General features: G+C 40.5%; 2 protein-coding genes and 1 long non-coding RNA gene across 12 annotated transcripts; 1 reads left to right on the top strand and 2 right to left on the bottom strand.

Annotated features, from left to right (window-relative positions):
* Nucleotides 1-645: 645 nt before the first annotated feature.
* Nucleotides 646-9,623, bottom strand: LOC109466125 (high affinity copper uptake protein 1-like). Of its 9 annotated transcripts, none has more exons than XR_002140008.1 (8): nt 9,388-9,609; nt 7,679-7,791; nt 6,672-7,052; nt 6,319-6,397; nt 5,823-6,030; nt 4,004-5,324; nt 2,709-2,884; nt 2,256-2,359 (listed from the first exon to the last, which is right to left on the bottom strand). XR_002140008.1 is itself a non-coding variant. In XM_019763762.1 (6 exons), the coding sequence occupies exons 2-6, from the start codon at nt 7,751-7,753 to the stop codon at nt 675-677; spliced, it is 939 nt and encodes a 312-aa protein (XP_019619321.1). In that variant the 5' UTR covers nt 7,754-7,777; nt 9,388-9,623; the 3' UTR covers nt 646-674. The 9 variants fall into 9 exon arrangements, 5 of the variants coding, with proteins under 5 accessions (XP_019619321.1, XP_019619320.1, XP_019619322.1 ...); XR_002140005.1 differs by having other exon boundaries at nt 7,679-7,777; nt 9,388-9,608; XR_002140006.1 differs by having other exon boundaries at nt 4,126-5,324; nt 7,679-7,777; nt 9,388-9,608.
* An 875-nt stretch (nt 9,624-10,498) lies between these two features.
* Nucleotides 10,499-16,759, bottom strand: LOC109466142 (high affinity copper uptake protein 1-like). 2 transcript variants are annotated; one of them, XM_019763792.1, is made up of 6 exons: nt 16,336-16,759; nt 13,782-13,820; nt 13,416-13,751; nt 13,094-13,172; nt 12,726-12,894; nt 10,499-12,355 (listed from the first exon to the last, which is right to left on the bottom strand). In XM_019763792.1, the coding sequence occupies exons 1-6, from the start codon at nt 16,447-16,449 to the stop codon at nt 12,154-12,156; spliced, it is 939 nt and encodes a 312-aa protein (XP_019619351.1). In that variant the 5' UTR covers nt 16,450-16,759; the 3' UTR covers nt 10,499-12,153. The 2 variants fall into 2 exon arrangements, with proteins under 2 accessions (XP_019619351.1, XP_019619350.1); XM_019763791.1 differs by having other exon boundaries at nt 13,416-13,820.
* LOC109466143 lies at nt 16,751-18,122 on the top strand. Its single transcript, XR_002140009.1, has 2 exons — nt 16,751-17,031; nt 17,728-18,122. It is a non-coding gene; the product is annotated as an uncharacterized LOC109466143 (long non-coding RNA).
* The last annotated feature ends 3,866 nt before the right edge of the window (nt 18,123-21,988 follow it).

Genomic DNA, 21,988 nt, shown 5'->3' with positions numbered 1-21,988 from the left:
GTACTCATTGTCATTGTATATAGAATTATAATGTAAATACTTAACATTCATTGCATTAAAGTTATCAAGTTTTTTTTGCACACAATTTGACTCTTACCCCCAGTTAGAGTAAACAGCTGCATCTTTTGTGGAGCAGATGAAATTCATACATGATACATTGAAAATTATGTCTTCTATTGAAAAGAGACTATGAGACTTTGCATTTCAAATTATTTGTATTATACATGTATATATCACATATGTAGATGTATGATGTGTGACATTGAATGGGCTCAATGTAAATTTTTCATAGAAAGTAAAATGCTAATTATTGTATTGCTCTAGATTACTCTACAACGTACAGGCATTGGTTATATGACTCATGATACAGTGAGGTCCTTGAAGGACGTCTGTTGTTGATTTTCATGCTGCAAAATAAATCTAATGATATTACAGATGTTGCGTGTGATTATTTTTGCCAAAAAATATATCAGTACACTGTGAATAAACCCTTAGCTAGCCAAATAGTTGCCACATTGGAAGTTTCTATAGCATATAGTCCTACAGATATTCAATGCCAAAGACCTCAGTATGAAGCACTGCAAATTTTGTAAAATTTTATAATTTTTAGAAAAGAATCTGTTTATCTCCTTTGAGCTAAAATATTCAGATGTCAGTGCCATTCTCATGGATACTCAGTGGCAGTGTTCGTTCCTGTCCACGGTGATGGGCCTGCGCCAGCCGAAGGCGAAGTACCCGGCCCCTGCCCCGAGCGCCACGGACAGACACAGCCAGACGTTAAACGTCATGAAGACCAGCATCAGCCCGTAGCTGATCAGGACCTGGACGATGTGCAGGAGGGACTGCAGCGCGTGCATGCAGTTACAGATCTGGTGCCTGTGGAATAGGAATGATTTTATTGCAAGAAAGGACAAAATTACACAAATCTAGAAAGGTAACATTTGCAAAGCAAATGCACAATGTTTACCTTCGCATATGGTCTGCTCTGTTAATTCTTACTCAAATACATTCATATAACTTTATGTGGTCAAGAGTATAAATCCCTCCTACTATAAAATTGCAACATTATGTAACCCAACACCAGTTACCATGGTGAGAGACAAATCAACAAATCAGGTCATTGGCCAGGTCAGAGGTCAGTGTTTTGAACGGAAGAAGAAGAGGAAACGTAGCAAAAACAATATGTTTTCCTTCAGTAAACATAATAAGACTGAATTAGTCATTGAAGTAGATACAAGAGAAGTCGACCGTGTCTTCTTGATCATGATGCTCACCTTGTCTTTGTCGGGAGTGTCTCCCCGGGCATAAAGTCGACTCCCAGTGTATTTGCGTCCTTCCTGTTGGTGAGCTGCTTCATGTTGTGGGAGGCCGCCTTCCTGCTGTCGTCTGCACGGACGGTCAGCATTTCCCGCCAAACCTTCAGCCCCTCGTACAGCATGGCGATGGCGAACACCCCGATACAGGAGCCGATCAGAGCTGCGTATGGACAGTCATTTACATCATAAGGGTCGTACAAAATTTAAGAGAAATGAAAAGATGTTCTGACGTCGAAGTAAAGAAATGGACTATAGGGAAAGTCATCTTCAGACTTCAGACCCAAACTTGACCTCATCATCACTTATTCGTCATCAAATGTCTACAGCCAAATACACAGTATGAGTTGTTGCACACTTACTTTATTTCGGCGTAGTTGGATTTTAGTCTTTAAGATAATAAGAATACGCACCTGCTACTGAGTCTATCCGCCACTCGTAGAACAGCACGATGACTCCCTTGTGGCCGAAGTAGAAGTACAGGTTGTGTCCCTAAAGTAGTGCCAGATTGAAGTTACTGACTCAAAAGCCAACATGCAATACTAGTACTTCCTCATTCTCAAGAAACGTAGACGCATTGTCTAGACGTAGAGGTAGAAGCAATCCCTTTGCTAGAGAATGTGAAATCCAATTAATAGGTATGTTACTAATAGATATGTACTTATCTAAGATACAATATAGTCATTTTACTTTCCAATACAGCCTATCGATAAAAGTGGAAATGCATTCTCCTCAAGAATGTTGAAATTGTGCAGAGGTTTAAGGTTAAAAGCCCTGAACTAAGAGCCACCACAGCCACGGTGACGTTTATAACTTACCACGCTGCCATGACCTGAATGGCTTCCGCCAGATGGGCCCATGCCGGAGTGGTCCATACCGGAGTGGCCCATGCCGGAGTGGTTCATACTGGAGTGATTCATTCCGGAATGGTTAATACCCGAATGGTTCATACCGGAATGGTTCATACCGGAATGGTTCATCCCCGGCATAACCGTGTGGTTCATGCCAGAATGGCCCATTCCCGTACTGTGCTTTAGGGTAGTTGCCTGTTTGATAAAGAAAAGTAAAATATCCTTATCAATAGCAATAAAAAACAATATATCAATGGGCGCCACTGTAAGAGAATACTGAAAACAAATACTGAAAAGTGAAACCCAATTTGCCTGGGCATCGTAATAAGTTGCGACGACTTACGACAGTAAGAATAGGCTGACGTTGAATGTCGCGTCCATGTGACTTTCTATTTTCTATTGGACACCTAGATTTATAATCTTGTGCTGAATTAACTGCAAAACGACATTGTGTAATTCCGTTATCAAAAGTACATGGCTGTGGTACAATCGGTGACGGCAAATAGTATGACGCAGATATCAGTGTTGTTTAGCGGGTACTTACTGTTGTTGGGGTCCCATTGGTAGTTCTACACATGACTAGGACCACAACTAGCGAAATGAAATGTACCGACGTCATACTCGAGCTCCTCGAATGTTGTTACTATAAGTACTTCGATGTCACTGTTTCGTGTTGTTAAACGTCTTTGGTCCGGCCGGGTCAGTGAATGCTCCTACAGCCTGGCAGCAAATGTTGAAAAAAAAGTTTAAGTGTAGAGTGTACCCGAAGAAGCATTATGTTACTTTTTTGGCGTACAGGATTTATTTTCCTCACATTTTCCAGACGCTTGTGGCTGTGCATGTTTACAAGATGTAGACTATCACATAAGGTGGAGTTATAAAAATTAGATATGATTTGCCTGTTAAAGAGATACATGCTCACTGCTCTATTATACAAAGTGGTATTTAATTATCAACAGAAATGAAGCGGTACGACACGGGTTCTTCAGTCTGCGGGCCTTGCAGATGTTTAATATCATGTCACAGCGACTCAAGGCCCTGAGGCAATGAATAGAAAGGCCCATGCATATGAATCATAATGGCTTGAGTCGTGAATTACAAACATTTACACAATCAATTTGGTGCGGCTTGAAGATAGCGTTCGTGATGTCACATTTAACTGTTGCTGCTACCCTTCATGAATTCATTATCACCTCCATTTCCCTGTCTCGGGTATACAATTTAGCCTCCTGTGCAGGCCCCGCGGCGGTGGGGAAGAGTTTTTAACGCATTATTTTAATATAGCCGGCCATCCTACATAGCCGACGAGAGAAGGTTATATTAAAATAATGCGTTAAAAACTCTTCCCCACCGCCGCGGGGCCTGCACAGGAGGCTATATACAATTGTACATGTTGTGTGTCGGGCTTTGACATTGTTGTGTCGGGCTTTTGCCCTGAGGGCGTCCCGGGGTGGTGACAGTTACAGAACGTAGTGAAATTAAAGGTGTGGTATAAATAGCACAAACTATGGAACATGATGGGAATAGAATCGCAGAGTTTGTATAAAAGACATTCTCCTACAGACATTTAGAAAAAGAAAAGGAGCTAGAGGTAGTAAGTACGAAATTGGCAAGTTATTCTCCAACAGGAAATGGTGACGAATACTAAGTAATCCATTCTTACCACCCTCCCCCCGGCTGTTTTGTCCTTATCTGACCTTTCTTTTTCCCCGTCGTTAACATGCTATAAACTATACAGTGAAGACCCCGGTAATATCTTTCCTCTGCCAGTGCAAATACAGCTATCACAGTAATACAGGTGCTGGTACATATGCTAGCCAAAGGCGGAAATGGGCGCACCTTGCAATTGCTGCCATACACCAAGGACGTCCTTGCATACACCGACTGAGCCCGACAATCTTTCCCTGAGCCGTGATACATCAGGTTTTCTCACCCATTTATCCAAATGAAAATAATCTTACCTTGTCCAAACGTCATCGTCGTCTTAATTGAAAGACTTAACGATAAATCTGTTGGAGAAAAGCAGTGAATTCGATACCCACCTGTTACGCATTAGTACTAATGGCTACTGATTAGCGCCATCGACAAATGTCGACACGATCTACCACTAGTACCAATTCAACCAGTTCACTGGCGCACGGAAGCAAATTTACGGATGGTTGGCTAATAAAATTTGCATGCAATTATGTATGGTCGTGTTTGTTACCTCTCAATGTTTTAGGGACATCATTTTCAAGGGGAAGTGTCAGTAAGACACTCGTATATATGTATGGTGCTCTCTGTATATTGTCTGACGTTAGTTTTCATAGTATCAGCGATAATGTCTTAGTGCTTCCTCTCAATAAGAATTTATTCATTGATTCATTTCATATAACACAAGTGGAAAGCCCCTCCAACTTATTATGGTGATTTCAAAGAGGGCCATGTATATATAGAACAAATTACAGACATTCCGACTAACTTGTCTGCTTTCTGGTAGATCAAGGTAAGACATCAACATGCTAATATACATTGCTAAAGATTAACTCATTAATGGAATTAAAAATACCTCTGGCTTACTTAAATCAAAACTGGTCAACAGTTCATTGCAACATCATACAGCCCACAGCCTAAAGCACCCAAACTGTCCCAAATCGAACAACAGAAATAGCACAAGAATTACAAAAAAGAGCATTTTTTATTATTACAAGATAATATGTCTTCCCATTGTTTACTGTTCATTGAGGATGTGTCAGATTGCTTTGTTTAATGACAGTGTTCGTTCCTGTCCACGGTGAATTTGCAACATTGGAGGATACAGTATTAAGTCCTACCGATATTCAATGCCAATGACTTCAGTATGAAGCACCGTAATTTTTGTAAGATTTTATGTAACTTTTAGAAAAGAATCTGTTTACTTAGTACATGTATCTCATTTGAGCTAAAACATCCAGATGTCAGTGGTATTGTCATGAATACTCAGTGACAGTGTTCGTTCCTGTCCACGGTGATGGGCCTGCGCCAGCCGAAGGCGAAGTATCCGGCCCCTGCCCCGAGCGCCACGGACAGACACAGCCAGACGTTAAACGTCATGAAGACCAGCATCAGCCCGTAGCTGATCAGGACCTGGACGATGTGCAGGAGGGACTGCAGCGCGTGCATGCAGTTACAGATCCGGTGCCTGTGGGGAAAAAAGATGATAAAATGTTTGAATCGTGCAGTGGGAAACCTTTAAAAATGCGGACTAAAGAGAGCAGAGGCCAGTGCTATTTGCGAAAAGACCTCATTTTCGTAGATACAAAATCAACCAAACGTGTAAAATTTAGTTTCACAGAATAATACAGATTCACAATCTAGTAACTGAGTAGTACCCCTCCATGCATCCCTCCATGCATATCCATGTGTTGGATTAACAGCAATTATGCCGACCTTCCAATGGGACAATTGCTGAAGACCCATGTCATTTTTGGGGTCAAAGTAAGATGAAATTTTGAAACTGTAAAATAGTATTTACAGAACAAAGTTGCTTATAGGGAGACTATAACCTCCTTGACATAACCAAAACAACTGTTTCTGTTCTTGAGTCTGCCTATAACGTAAGATAAGTCCTTTCTTTGACGTGGACGTCAGATTTTACCATTCAGTTGTCTCAGATTTTCCTCCACGCTCTTACGCTCACCTTGTGCTAGGTTCTGCTGCCCTTGGCACGATGTCGACGTCCAGCTTGCTGGTGCTTTTGCCGTTTGTGATGTTGTTCAGGCTGTAGGAGTTGGAGCGGGCTGCCTTACTGCTGTCAGCCGCACGGACGATCAGCATTTCCCGCCAAACCTTCAGTCCCTCGTACAGCATGGCGATGGCGAACACCCCGATACAGGAGCCAATCAGAGCTGCGTGGGGAAAACGGAATTCGTTAAACACAATGAACGCTTGCTACTCATGATTCTTTCAGTAACTTTGTCTATAAAGGCTATAAATGGACCACGTGCACGGAGGATAGTTAGAACGTATATAACGTTACATAGTTCGTAGCAAGCAAGTTTTGCTACGAAGCTAGCATTCATCCGATGTGTGAAAGTACCTGCATTATGTCACAAAACTGTTCGCGTAGATCGGGTATTTGGTACAATTATGAGGACTGTTTAGACTACCGTACACTTGGAAAATAGAAGTTTTACCTGGAACGGTGTTGATCGTCCACTCCAGGAACAACACAACAACCTCGTGGTGACCGAAGTAGAAATACGTGTTATGACCCTGTAAAAAGCAAGGAGAAGACTGTTTGAAATTGTAACTAATATGGCATTCTGTATCTTTGTATCACATGATTGAGGTATACTGCATGCGTAGTCAGGGTTGTTAGCGTCCATCACTTCGTCGATTACACTCGGTGGTGGGAATGATGATGATGTGAAGTTTTTTTTAACGGGTTGCAATATACGCACTTGATTTTTTTCTCTTCTTCATGTCCAAAACAAAACTCAGTCTACGACTCTCACTAGCTTGGTGCTTGAATAATTTTTTTTCTTACCGAGCCATGGCCCGTGCTGGAATGGTCCCCATGCGCGCCGGTGTGGTCCATGCCGGGGTGGTGTGTTCCCATGTGATGGTGTGTTCCGGTGTGGTGCATTCCGGGATGGTGTGTTCCGGTGTGGTGCATTCCGGGGTGATGCGTGCCCATGCCGTGGTGGGTTCCGGTGTGGTCCATACCGGTGTGGTGCATTCCGGGCTGGTGTGTTCCGGTGTGGTCCATACCGGTGTGGTGCATTCCGGGCTGGTGCGTTCCGGTGTGGTGCATTCCGGGCTGGTGTGTTCCGGTGTGGTGCATTCCGGGCTGGTGTGTTCCGGTGTGGTCCATGGTGTGCTGCATGGTGTGTCCCGTATGCATCGGTGCAGGGCTAGGGGTGGGAGCCTGTTCATTATATAAAACGGAACAATACCGATTTAGATGACGTAACAGTAAATTAAATCTTCCACTATACTTATGTACGTGACTTGTTTCATTCAAACCTTACAGTACGGTCTTACGAAACTTGTACGTACTGTACAAAACTGGTGTTTTATACGTAAAGGCGGTTTACCGGTACTGAGAAAGAAACCAACAAATCCGGATTCACATGGACAATGGCATGACACGTTATACTACTAGTATATATTAACACCATGTGTTAACATTTGCATACGTATGAACCAACACACGACATATACAGTTGTAATTAAAATAGGGATCATTTTAGTAAGTTTATTTATTTTCTTATCCCCATAATAGGATCTGCGAGGAGTCGGCAATAGAATCAATGTATCCTTTACGAGGCCGACTCATCCATCGTGCAGTTAAACTATACAATAACAGTCAAACTTAAGCTTATACTGACGTAAACGAGATCAGCGTTGTATACTAGTATCGTAATTTCCTGTATCCTACTCACTGTGGCTTGTCTCATTGCGTAGCTTCGGGGCACAGGCAAAGAAAAAGACTTAATCATGCTAGGCCTTTCAGCATCGAAAGGGTTTGACGTCAACGGATGCAGTACGTACCTCTGTGGTAGTCCCGTGGGCGGTATTACTGACGATCAGCGGTAGAAGGAGCACTAGTAGGAAATGTTGCGCCATCTTTTCTGCAAATTGACCAGTGACCTGGACAAAACACAACAGGGAAACGCTAACGATGGTTCATACAGTAACGTTAGTTTAATTTTGCGACGTCCCGAGTTATTGGATACGGGACAACGTCCATGGATATGTTTGGAGGAAAACAAACGTCCGAGTATAGTATGAAAAATCATTTTTAAAATCTTTTTCAACTACTGAGATTATTTGTATACGTACTCCAAAGAGCCTAAGGTTTATATATATAGCCTCGGTAGCACGTCATATATTAGTATGTAAGGTTTGTCGTTCTCTATTATGCTATATACTTCAATAAAACTGGTTGTAAATGATCCAGACAATGCACCTGGTGGTCGGTATTCAAGCGTGAAGAAAACATGCCTACGTGCGGGGAAAGGATCTTAGAATGGCTTCGGCTGCTTTGGGTTTCAACGCTTCTTTGGTCGCTACGAACTTCCTTTCCTGGTATAGCCTTTGTCGGTGTGCACAAAGCACGCTGGGATTAGAATACCTGTTGCTTAATGATTACGGGAATCTGTACTATAGCTGCATGCGTTTGACTTTTGAAACACAATACACGTACAAAGGGAAATGCTTATCAAGTAAGATTTCTTTATTAGATGGTTCAGTTCAAAGTTCAGGATGATATTACTAGTAGCATGGCAACAGAAAATAAACTGCCATGTGAATGATCCTTGGCTATTTGCCCAGGAGCTATAGTCGTGTGTTTGAGCGGGTTTTGATTCTTTAAAGCCTTTGTCATTTAGCTTGGAAACTATAAAATATTCTACATATGTCTTTTGTTGACACTCAAGGCCGATTGCTTACGGAAGGTGAGACACCTGCCCACTTAAGAAAGCCGCGGCTTGTGAAGGAGTGGTTGCCGACTATGTAACCCTACCGGTTCTTATAAAAAAAAGCCCACTTAACCAGTGTACACAGCCCGCAGTTTTCAGTTGCATATTAGGACAGAATTAAACAGGTTAAACTGCATAGTCTCAGGAGGGGGGTAAAACAGGTTTGACTGTAGAGTATGGGATGGAACAAAAACAAAACGGATGTTTTGAAACGTTGGGGAACGTAGAAGTCGTAGGAAACAAAGTTTGTGACATTCCATGAAGTATGCCGCAACTGCACCAGCAATATCCGGCAAGACTGTGTGTAGATCATAACGGCATGTGCAGGTTTTCTGACAGAAATTTACTTAGTGGTTTGTACATGGGGGAATGGTGGCAACTGGCCGAACGGGCGTCTCACCTTGCCTCTAGCTGGCAGTCACAACAATAGAACCTGATATTATGTAGCCATTGTTTGCCGATGGGGATCTAGGTCGTAGGTAGGTGCTACGACTCGCCTAGCCTTATGTCTATGTTACTTGGCGGCTCATGTCAATTCTACGGGTGTACGGGTTTACTTTCTACAAAATGAGGGAGCAATACAAATAACTGGCACCAATACAAACATAAGAAGTGCTTAAACGATCGGAAATTCCTTGTGTCAAATTTCAAGAATTCCACAACAACCATTGTCTAAAGGCCTTAAAATCATACCTACGTAAAAGTGAAAGTACAAACGTTTATACTAAGTACTTATATCTATATCTTAAGCTATATTAGTAACCAAATCGACGTCGTTACCTTTCTTTGGGCGTTCCAGCTGGACCTATTTGTGGTGGACGGCTAGTGTGCAAATCCCGGGGACTAGAGTACTAAGTAAACTGTGTTCGCCTGGGGAGAACTAACTGCAGTAGCTCATGACGTCACTGGGAGGAAGTGTGTGCTTTCCTGTGCGGCCAGAGGTCACGAAGAAACCAAACACCGATTATTGTAATCATTCCCGAGTCACGAGAGATTGGGTGGAGTGACTATGACGTCACGTGCCTAGTGGTACCTGTCTGTGCCCTTATACTTTTATACTATAGACAGGTGTACCAAGAGGTACCACAAGGCATGTAACGTGCGATATACCAACAGTATTCATCCGACCTACAGAACGGTGACCTTTTGGACAGATACGGCGATACCAACACGAATTTGTTCTACAGAACACTACGCTTTCGGACATGTACAGATACACCAAAACATGAGGGGGTACTACCAGCCACATGACGTGCGATAGCAACAATATTCGTCCATGCAAGGAGCTTTCATCTGTGATGAAAGCTCCTTGGTCCATGGAGGTTTAAATACAACTTTTTAACCTCCTTGGTCCGACCTCCAGAACGCGTAAAATCTTTCGCTCCTTCACATCCAAGCAAAGAAAAAAAAACACAGTTGGTTTCCACACTGTGACTAAATGTCGATCAAATTTGTTCGGAAATGTCACCCCTATATCAGCTGATATGATGGTAACGTTACACGTTTTCCTGTTGACGTGAAGGAGCGAATAAAAATACACCTGTTGCTATCCCATCCAAGTCCTAGTAACTGGGACAACGGCCTGTTGGACTCTGGACAGTTTTTAGGCTCACGTTCTTAAGGACAATACTCCTGGGTAATCGATCTTGCTATGTTTTTATATACACAGTATGTTCAGACAAAAAGGACAGATAGCTACTATTCCAAGTAAGTCAAAGTAAATCTCATTTAGCAGACAAACTGTGTCAACTTTTCCAGCCTCATTATTATATCATCATAGTCCTTTTCCTCCTGGCTGGCGTTCTGTTCACCGCTTGTGGACCCGACTATGAGCTACTAGAGCAGCCCTGCTCCTGGATGGTTCTATCAAAACAAACACAAATAGCTTGACCAGAATTACAGAGTTTTATTCTATTTCTTCCTGAAAATATTGACAAAATACTAGGCTCTAAACCCTGGTCATTTGTACTTAACTCAAAACAATGCCTTACACAATGTTGTACATTTTCCACTGCAAACTAACTATTCTAGAGGTAATTCTTACAGCAACAAAATTACTGACATCAATAAATTGTTCAGTAGCCCATAATTGAGCGTTGGTCTCATAGGAATCTTCAATTTACAATTAACAAATACTTCCACTATACTACATAAGATATGCCATTATTGCTACATCCTTTTTCGGTTGTAGACCTGTCTACAGCACACTTCATAATCTCTTTAAAAATCGGTGGCTTTTCTGTCCTTTCACAGACGGTTTGACACAGTACAAACAACATAAGTTTATGTGATGAAGATTGTGACATGTCAAATGACTCTGGTTCCTTTCTGACTACCCTAACTAAGGAATCTGCAATTTCTGCTTCCAAGAAAAACTGCAATAAAGAATCCTTCCTAACACCAGCTGTACTCTTAAAAAATAACAGCTAATTCTTATGCAAAATCAACACCATGTTTGGTATGGTGAACGGTTACATTAAGGTCAACTGGATTATCTTCACAATTTCCTACTCTTTATGTGACACATTAAAAATAATAAAGAATAACTCTTGACGAGTTAACTGCATGTCTCTCGTTAAGGTCAACTTCATTGTCTCTGACTCTTAATTTGACAACATTAAGAACAATAAAGATCTTCCTCCTTAAACATTTCTGGATTTAAGTATCTGTGGTGCCTCAACATTCAACAAGACTACAGATGATGATTACAATGATTAAAACATAACTTCATGTCTAAATTGGAACTTACATGTAGTAGTCATGGAAGCTTGCCTCTCACATATAGATTCATGATACAAGATACTGTGTTTGTTTTATGTTTATCTGTTTTTGTGAGGTGGTAAAACCACCTTTAGGAAAAATACATTTTGCAGGCACATGGTGGTAGATTGTTAAGGTAGCACTATAAGGTGGCTGAGGAGATGTAGGGTGTGATAAAAATACTATTTATGCAAGACAATAATTTATGCAAATTAGTATGATTAACGATTGAACAACTTGTCTTTAACTTAATATGTTTCATTGAAAAAAAAAAGCAACAGATAATGCAGCAACAGATCTTTGGGTCCTCAATACCATTGAATCTCCTTTGGAACACATTATGATCACGTCATATTTCACATTGATACGAGTCAAGGACATCTAATCATCTTGCGCAGTTCAAAGAGTTGCTTAAGTAAGTACATTTCTAAAGGCATGTAATAGACAATAAAAATAGATGCTGGACCCTTTTTAGCACAGAAACTGCAGCAATGCAATGTTTTTCCCCTATGTTTAAATCTATTCCATTATATCAGCAAACCCATGTTCACCCCCTTCCCTACATGTGTTTTTCATATTAACTTAAGCACGCCAATTATTTTACGTGAACTCCATGGGCATAACATTAGTCCATCAATAGCAACAATATTCCCTCATCTACGATTTTATTGATGGAGACTGAAAACTCTGTAACAGCGTGGGATGGAGACATAATTATTTAGACTCATGTTTTTGAAGGCTTAATGATCCCTGATTGATGACACCATGCGGACCACTGTCCTATTATTAATGACAATGCTCGTTGATGTCTATAACGATGGCGCGTTTCCAGCCGAAGGCAAAGTACCCGATGCCAGCCCCGATGGCCACAGCAATGCAGAGCCAGCCGTTGTACGTCATGAAGACCAGCATGAGGAAGTAGCTGACCACAATCTGCAGCACGTGGAGCAGGGTCTGGGTCAGGTGGGCGGAGCTCAGGATACGGGATCTACAGGGGACAGGAACACATGACATCAACATGCAGATACAATCATACTGAAGCTAGTCAGTTATGCCCTAGGGCGGTTATACCGGCTATGCAGGTACAGATATGGAATGTTGCCAAAAAACAAAACAAAATAGAAAAAAAAAACAGAACAAAATTAACCATTCATTATAGAAAGTGGAGTGAGCTTAAAATATATATTTTGTTATCACATGTAGGAAGCTATTTCAAATTTTTGTTGGCATGTGTGAGTGTGTGTGTGTGTGTGTGTCTGTGCATGTGTGTGTGCTCTTCCACTATTATCATTGTATTGTTGTTATGAATAAAGATCAATGAACAATCTAACACAAGTCTTCAACAAAACATAACATACCCTGTGGTTTTCTGTGTCTCCACAACAGGTAGGTTTTCAGGACCAGGCACTGCTACGGAGTGATAGCTGACAGTCACCATGGACTTCCTCAGTAGATGTTCTCTGAACACCTTCAGACCTTCATACAGGGCCGCAATAATGCAGATTCCAACCATCGAACCTATCAGGGCTGATAGGGAAAGAAAAAATGATAATAACCGACATTTAATGATATGAACAGACACATTTGAGAAACTTCAGGTTAGTCACAAATCAATTAAAATTGTTGATAATGTGATGAAAGTAACAAGCAACCAAAGAAACTACAAAATCTTATAACTATCAAGGTTTTTTCATTCTAATTATATGTGCAAGGTAAGACCACCTACTTCCAATATCATTGATGACCCAGCCAGCAAACAAGACTACAACACCTCTGTAGCCAAAGTAGAAGGACATCGGCATCATCTGCAAGAGGAAGACATTATGAAATAAACATAAATGTATCAAAGCTGCACATTATACCTTTGCTACATTGTAAATTGAAAATTAAGAAAAATGCATCTACATAACAATATAAGATAGTGGTACTTCTTATAAGCTTGAGTAGAAAGTTGCATGCCATGACAATGTGTTAGGGTATCAGTACTCAGTGTTTGAGTATATTATTACTATCAATTAAATCATGCAGTGATTTAAAGATACACATACCATGCCACCAAGGCCATGTTCACTATGGCTTCCCGAGTTTGCATTGACCATGCTACTATGGTCCATGTTACTATGGTCCATATTACTATGGTCCATGGTACTATGGTCCACGGTACTATGGTTCATGTTGCTATGGCCCATACTGTCATGGTCCATGGTACTGTGGTCCATGTTACTGTGGTCTGTGTTACTATGGTCCATGGCACTGTGGTCTGTGTTACTATGGTCCATGGTACTGTGGTCCATGGAACTGTGGTCCATGGAACTGTGGTCCATGTTACTGTGGTCCATGGCACTGTGGTCCATGTTACTGTGGTCCATGGCACCGTGGTCCATGTTACTGTGATCCATGGCACCGTGGTCCATACTGGCACTGTGGTCCATTCCATGTATGGGTGGCATTGTCTACAAAAATGCCAAATTAGTATATTATTAGTGCAAAATAGGCTTTCTAAAAAAACATTCCAAAGGAGAATCTGCAGAAGCAGCATTGTCAGTGGCAAACACACAAGCTTCGCTCAAAGTTCTTTCAAAAGATATCCATAAGCATACATATACAAGCATGATACCCCTTCCTTAGGTTTCCAGGGAAAGGATTCAACTTTCAGTCACTTTAATTAAGATAATACAAGTGGCTTACAATATTGTATGAAAGATTTGCATGACACTCGACATTTGAATAATATGAATGCAACTTGATGGATCTCAATCAATGGATGAAAAATTGACTTCCTTCAGTTCTATTTAAGAACCAGAGATTATTTCTTTGCTGATCTTCTTGGAATTCTATGTTTCAACTCAGTATGTACATTTTGTACATGTGAAGAATCATTTGATCAAAGCAATACAATGCCCCTATGTAAATGTTAATCAGTTTAAACCACGTAGGAGTCCTTGCCCAGTCCCCACTTAGTGGCCATGCCAACCACTGCAAACATGCAGGTCTAAAACCATGTGGTATTACATGGAGCTTGCCTTACACAATCCTGACTGTGGATTATAAGTGTCTTATATAATATATGAACTTTGTGGTATGAGGCAAATAAAAGCAGTGTTTTCTGCAGTGTGCAAGAAAGTGCCACCTTATGTATCGTATGCTTATGCGGATAACGGTAACCACGTTAGTGTGATTTCAACAGGCATATAAAGAATGTTGACATTTTACCTGGATCTATTATCATAAATGGTTGGAATCTGGTTGGGAGAAGGAGTTATTTCTGACCTACATGTATACACATAATTGCACAACAGACAAATTCAAGCTGGTTGCTAATTGGGACCAAGGAGGTTTTTTAACCTCCTTGTTGGGACCTCATTATTGCTCTGGTACACAAAAATCCCCTGAAAAACAGGCTCTGGAACCCTGCAGTGTGTGATTGTGTACTATTGTAAGGGGATTTACAAATACTTAGCAAGCTTCAGTTTTACACTAGAGTGGATACATACATAAAGGTGAAGAGAACTTAACCCTTTTTCCAATTGGCAATGACTCATGAAAGATTTATTTGTGGGCAAGATGTGGTTTAGATTTAATCTTTGGCACCCCTAGGCCTTTTACGTGTTTGAGTGGCTCCAAAAACTTTACATAAACCTGCTGCTCCTACATTTTCCTAATCAATGTCAAGTTGAGGGAACTGTGCATGCTGGTAACAGCCACGCTGTGGTACAAAGTCCTCTGTGTAATGCACTCTGTTGAATACCAAGTTGTTTACATGCATTTGGCCAATTATCAACTTATGTAAAGGCCAAAGAACCTGAATGCACAAAAATGCTGTACTGGGAAGCTGCAGAAAAGGAAGTTGCGTGTATTCTCTGGTATCTACTTAGGAAAGAAAGACTGGGGCCAACTTCAAGCCTGTGTCTGTGTAAACAGAGATTTAGTTATCAAAACCATTTGCAGATGACAGTCAGTAAGAGTGAGACATGACACGTATGCTAGACCCAAAGGTCATGTTCAGCAAACTTGACAGGCTGGCAGTCAGTCATGTGCAAAATAATGGCTAATTGGCTGCACACCTATTGTGGTTGTGGTTGTCTTAACTTTCTGTTTTTGCTTTGCTTTTTAAGTAGCGCAAATTGCAACAGACACAAGACCCTGGCTTATGAGATCTAATAATTAATTTAGTCTACAGTTTTCACATGAGGGTACACGGTATACAACCGTGCATGCTTCCCTATAGAAGCCGGCATCTCTCCCAATGGGTCAGAGTAATTTTCCTCACTTGCTTTACGCAAATCGTCACTGGAGATTCTTTTCATTGGTTCTACTAATAGCCACCTCAAGAAAAAGTACTAATTGAAGACTGGTAAAAGTACCGGTAAATGTAAGAGTGTGGGACAATGTCAGACTATAGCCTAGAATTGCAGATAATGTTGCATAGTTAAACCTATTATAGAAGACAAACGACCCAGTCGATATCAGTACATTGTACTACTACTGTAACAGTAATAACACTTATCACTTTGATAATTGCAACAATCACATGAAAACACCTGTTTATCAAAGAATCATTTATATTGTAATAAAAGTATTAAAACATTACCAATTAGTCATGCCCTATAAATCCTACAGAATTAACCATAATGATAATTTGATGATTGCCGTCTATTCTTTGGATAAATCGCCACATTATATTTTAGACATTTAGGAGAAATGAGATGTGTAGAAAGTGATAGTTCTAACGTCTTTAGTATGGTGACTGTTGTCATAAACAGTAGTTAAAAGTTACCAAATTATCGTGCCCTATAAATTATATATTGATTGATATAATAAACCATAATGATAATTTGATGGTTGCCGTCTATTCTTTGGATAAATCCCCACAACATATTGCAGGAGAAACGGCATATGTAGGTGACAGGTCTAACGCCTTAAGTATTCTTAAGTACACAGTGGACTCCTTCCAGACTGTTGACTTACCGCGGGTGCGGACTGGTTCATCGCGCCGTGCTGGTGGCGCATACGGTGGTCCTGAGCCGCCGCGCCGGCCACACAGCAGACCAACACGAGCCACAGGCGGGCCGGGGCAGACATCGTGCGGGGAGAGAGTTGGAGGCGGTACCGCTTCGTGACGACTGTTTCCTTGTGTGGGCGACTGACGGAGAGATCCTTGTGATCCAGGAAATTTCCGTCCTTGAAGATGGTGACGTCCTCAATCGGGTTTTCTTCGGGTTACAGACAAGATGCTACCGACAGACAGGCATTACTTCAGCTTTCTCCCCGCCCTACAGGCCACCCTTTCTCTCTAAGTAGGTCCAATGATGAAAGGCAAACAAAAGAGGGGCTGAAATATGAGAGAAAGCAAAGGTGCCTTTAAAGAGGCGTTACGTTCGCGTCACTCCACTCGGAGGTATGGCTTGGTCTAGAATATGGTAGGACGGCCACGAAAGACGGCCACGCCGCTATTGGTCAATTTCTCAGCAAGCTCCACGCTGCTATTGGTCGGGGTATCAGCTGCTGCAGTGAGGGATAGCTAGCGGTGGGGAGGGCTGCCGGCGTTTATCCACAACTTTTAGGGGCAAAAAAACGTCAACCTTTACGACTATAATCACTCCACTTCGGTGGATAAGCCACAAACAGTCATTTGTGCGGCTCTTAGCTCTGGAAACCTTACAGGTAATGACTGCGTGAGGGAGTTGGGTCTAGATTACGTTACCAGTAAAACGCCGTACGTGTACGCGTATACGGGAAATACTTTCCATGGGCCTTTCATAATGTAGGGACCAGGTAAGGCACCGCACAGGTGATATTGGCGTGGCCCTTTCATCTGGGGAGCAGGTAAGGCACCGTACAGGTAATATTTGCGTGGCCCTTTCATCTGGGGAGCAGGTAAGGCACCGTACAGGTAATATTTGCGTGGCCCTTTCATCTGGGAACCAGGTAAGGCACCGTACAGGTAATATTTGCGTGGCCCTTTCATTTGTGGACCAGGTAAGCACCCTACAGGTGATATTGGCGTGGCCCTTTTATCTGTGAACCATGTTAGGCACCGTACAGGTAATATTTGTGTAGCCTTTTCATCTGGTGACCAGGTAGGGCACCTATAGGTAAACTTTGCATGGCCCTTTCCTCTTTGTACTAGGTATGTCACCATACAGGTAATATCTGAATGGCCCTATTATCTGGAGACAAAGTAAGGTACCATATACTAGTAGGTAATGTTTGTATGGTTTATAGGTTTTTGGGCCCGGTAAGACCATACAATTTATATTTGTTTGTTTGTTCTTTTTGATTTTTTTCGTCAATGACATTTTTTATATACTAGTGTTTAGATTGCTAGTGTCTAGAATATTTCTTTCTTTTTTTTTTCAGGGCATTTGCCAGAAAGGAGAAACTGATTGCACAGCAGGAAATGGAGATGTCAATGCATTAAATTCTGGAATTGTTGGAAGTGCCAGCTTTAGTTCATAACAACAACATGAATACTGAACCCTGACTTATGTTATCACATTCTTTCTCTGAAGTAGAATAACTAGAGGTGGATTGTAGTGTTGAACTGTAGAACTATTCTGTGTTCGCTTATTTATTTGTTTTCTATTTTTCCGAGTTGCATGTTTGAGAATATTTTCTAAAACTGTTTCAAGCATAACATATAGTAACTAGATTCATTACCTATAGTACTTGTAGATATTACCAGTTTATTTTCTGATACATGTATATTATTTTCAACACCATTCAATTATTATTAAAGCTGAAATACACGTTTTCACTCTTGTTTCCATAGACTTTCATTTCCAGTGTAGTTCAAGTCAGTATATGATTCAAGAATAGCAAGTGTACAGCATTAAAATCATGTATCCCAACATAATACTTGAACGCACTAATGTCGCCAAGAAGCAAGCAATTGATAGAAGTTATTACTGTGTAAATGGTGTAAAGGACAGTAGAATCAAAGGTATTATAGGGATTAGGAATTCGCATTATTGAAAAGGACAGCCTTAAACCCTTTTCAAAGGCTGCACTCAAATCTTTCTTGAGGAACGTAAACCTTTGTTTTCAATTATTTGGAGAACTCTATGCTTTAATGACTCAAATTTCAACAGAATATAACTCAATGGCCAATTACGGCATCAGACGGAATTCATACAGCCACTTTCTAAGCTCCCATGAACATACCAGCCGAATTTGAAACCAATCCGTTCAGTTTTACTTTTAGTTTTACTTTTAAGTTTTCAGCTCGCGCTTTCAAAGGCTATGTTGCGCATAGAAAAATCTAGATCGATCATTGCCGCATCATATGAAATTGCATTTTCCTTTCTAGACCGAGAAGGAAATAATATTTTGGGATGAAACTTCGACATTAGTATCCTGAAATACCGATATATCTGCGTTGTTAGCAGATCTGCTCTTTTTCCATTCCTTTTGGTAGATACAGGTCAGTCATTTGGCTTCATTTTTTGGTCGTGTCCCAATACCCAACTGAAATGTGCGGTATTTCAATAATAAGGTAGAGTTAGGGATCTACATTATGAAATAGACATAATATTCTACATAGGTCTGGTTAGGACCTTTCAGTGGTATCACCACTTCCTTTTTCATGGGCTGCACCTAGTCTTTTTGGAGGAATGTCAACTTATATTTTGAAAAGTTGTGAGAGAGCAAAGAATGTCCTTGGAGAGATGTGTGCTTTCGTGAAGAAATTTCAATTGAAAATAACTCAATGACTAATTATAACATCAGCATGGGAATTCATACAGTAACTTTGTAAGCTTCAATGAACATACCAGCCGAATTTGAAAGAAATCCATCCAGTTTTAGACGAGATATGGAAACCGACACGATTTCAGCTCGCGCGAAGCGAGGTCGCCTTCAAACCGTTCTGTTTCGCATAGACAATTCTAGGTCGATTTTGACCGCATCACGCAAAATTGCGTTTACCTTCATAGACCGAGAATGAAATGATATTTTGCGCTGAAACTTGGACATTAGTATCCTGAAATACTTATCTATCTCTGCTGTAAACAGATTTACTCTTTTGTGAATTTTCGTAAAGCTACAAGCAATTCAGTTGGCTTCATTTTTCGGCCATGCCCCAAAATCCCACTGAAATGTGCGGTATTGCAATAATAAGGTAGATTTAGGGATTTACATTATGAAATAGACATAATCTTTTATATACGTCTGTTCAGGACCTTTCAGTGGTATCACCACTTCCTTTTTCATTGGTTGCACCTCCTCGTTTCGGAGGAATGTCAACTTATATTTTGAAACGTTGTGCGAGATGTATGCTTTCAGGAAGAAATTTCAATTGAAAATAACTCGATGACTGATTATGACATCAACATGGGTATTCATACCGTAACTTTGTAAGCTTCAATGAGCATACCAGCCAAATTTGAAAGAACTCCATGTAGTTTTAGATGAGATACGGAGACCGACATGATTTCAGCTCGCGCGAAGCGAGGTTGCCTTTAAACCGCTATGTTTGGCATAGACAATTCTAGGTCAATTTTGACTGCATCACGCAAAATTGCGTTTTCCTTTCTAGACCGAGAATGAAATGATATTTTGAGCTGAAACTTAGCTATTAGTATCCTGAAATACTGGTCTATCTCTGCTGTGAACAGATTTGCTCTTTGATGAATTTTCGTAAAGCTACAAGCAATTCATTTGGCCCCATTTTTCGGCCATGCCCAAAACCCCCATTGGAATACGCGGTATTGCAATGATAAGGTTGATTTAGGGATTTACACTGTAAAATGGACATAATCTTTTATACACGTCTGTTGAGTACCTTTCAGTGGTACCACCACTTCCTTTTTTATCGGTTGCACCCAATCGTTTTGTAGAAAAGTCAACTTATATTTTGAAAAGTTGTGAGAGATCTATGCTTTCATGAAGAAATTTCAATTGAAAATAACTCAATGACTAATCATGACATCAGCATGAAAATTCATACCGTAACTTTATAAGCTTTTATGAATATACCAGCCAAATTTGAAAGAAATCCGTGTAGGTTTAAGCGAGATACGGAAACCAGCACGTTTCAAGCTCCCGCGATGCGAAACCGTCTTCAAACCGCTATGTTTCGCAAAGACAATTCTAGCTCGATTTTGACCGCATCGCCCAAAATTGAGTTTTACTTTCTAAATCGAGAATGAAATGATATTTTAGGATGAAACTTCGACATTAGTATCCTGAAATACTGATCGTTGTGTGTTGTTAACAAATCTACTCTTCTTCCATTCCTTTTGGTAGATACAGGTCAGTTATTTGGCTTCATTTTTTGGGCATGTCCTAAACCCCACTGAAATGTGCGGTATTGCAATAATAAGGTAGAGTTAGTGATTTACATTATGAAATAGACATAATCCTCTACATAGGTCTGATACCTTTCAGTGGTATCACCACTTCCTTTTACAATGGTAATACCGAATCGTTTTGAAGGAAAGTAAAGGTATATTTTAAAGGTTGTGACAGATGTTTGAATGAAGCAAATTTTGATTGAAAATAACTCAATGACTAATTACGACATCAGCACGGGAACTCATACAGTAACTTCGTAAGCTTCAATGAACATATCAGCCGAATCTTAAAGAAATATGTGCAGTTTTAGACGAGATACGGAACCCGCGGCCGGTACGTTTTAAGCTCGCGTTATGTTCCGAAAGCCCTATGGTCCGAAATCTTTATGTTCCGAAAGCCCTTTGTTCCTTTCTAAAATGCCCCGAATTAAGTATCAAACACATACCCGAATGCTATTTCTACATGTAGCATGTATATAATGTGAAATCTGTAGATGTTTTGAAAAAATCTCCAGATGTTTTCAAAAAATTTCGAGATTTTTTCAAAACATCTACAGATTTTTTCAAAACATCTACAGATTTTTTCAAAACATCTACAGATTTTTTCAAAACATCTCGAGATGTTTTTTCAGAATTTTAATTTGAAACTAGTTTTACTAAGGTTTGTCAAAATCTATATTTCGTCCCGGGGAAGTTTTAATTCACATTCTTCTAGTACGTATGTAATTGTACCCAAACAACCATGCAGTCATGCTCATTCAGCAGCTCAAGAGTTTTTGTGTCAGTCATAGTCAGAGGCATATTAAGGGCACATTCTGTGTATTTGCATATTTGTTCCTGACTTCAAAGACAATGTACAAGAAAGACAATTGAAAACGAATACTAGTAGGTGTAGTTTGACTTTAATAACTGCATTGAGCGAAGAATGTACACATATAAGGTACATGTATATATAGTAGTCTTACAGAATTAAATTCAAAACAACAGAATGTACTCTACATACAAGTCACTATTAGAATATTCTATAAGAGGTTTTAGAAACTGATTCTTACAGGTTTTAGAAACTGATTCTTACACGTGTCCCTCAGAACAATATAAATGGACCAAAATAATCAAGAAAGCACATACCGGTACTTAGCTCTACATTTTGTTACTAGAATCCACTTCCAGTTATTCTACTTTTGGAGTAAAATCCTAACAGACTTCACCATTCATGTTGTTGCTATAAACTAACCCTAACACTGTTAAAGTCGGTACTTCGAACCATTCTAGACAGCTTCTCGTCCTTCAAAGGGCCAAAGAACCAAATAATCAAAGGTCCCTAAGAA

The sequence above is a fragment of the Branchiostoma belcheri genome, unplaced genomic scaffold (assembly GCF_001625305.1).
Source record: "Branchiostoma belcheri isolate BF01 breed outbred unplaced genomic scaffold, Haploidv18h27 scaffold16, whole genome shotgun sequence".
Classification (NCBI taxonomy): Eukaryota; Metazoa; Chordata; class Leptocardii; order Amphioxiformes; family Branchiostomatidae; genus Branchiostoma; species Branchiostoma belcheri.
The sequence above is the reverse complement of the archived record's forward strand: the minus strand, read 5'-3'. Positions and strand labels throughout refer to the sequence as shown.

What these genes read in the sequence shown, in the direction of transcription:
- LOC109466125 (XM_019763761.1), bottom strand. Translation starts at nt 7,753, where the DNA reads ATGGCGCAACATTTCCTACTAGTGCTCCTTCTACCGCTGATCGTCAGT. An exon ending in CCAGCACGGGCCATGGCTCG is followed by an intron (nt 6,398 to 6,671) that starts GTAAGAAAAAAA and finishes TGCTTTTTACAG; the next exon opens with GGTCATAACACGTATTTCTA. An exon ending in GACGATCAACACCGTTCCAG is followed by an intron (nt 6,031 to 6,318) that starts GTAAAACTTCTA and finishes TTCCCCACGCAG; the next exon opens with CTCTGATTGGCTCCTGTATC.
- LOC109466142 (XM_019763791.1), bottom strand. Translation starts at nt 16,449, where the DNA reads ATGTCTGCCCCGGCCCGCCTGTGGCTCGTGTTGGTCTGCTGTGTGGCC. An exon ending in AACATGGCCTTGGTGGCATG is followed by an intron (nt 13,173 to 13,415) that starts GTATGTGTATCT and finishes TTCCTCTTGCAG; the next exon opens with ATGATGCCGATGTCCTTCTA. An exon ending in GGTCATCAATGATATTGGAA is followed by an intron (nt 12,895 to 13,093) that starts GTAGGTGGTCTT and finishes TTTCCCTATCAG; the next exon opens with CCCTGATAGGTTCGATGGTT.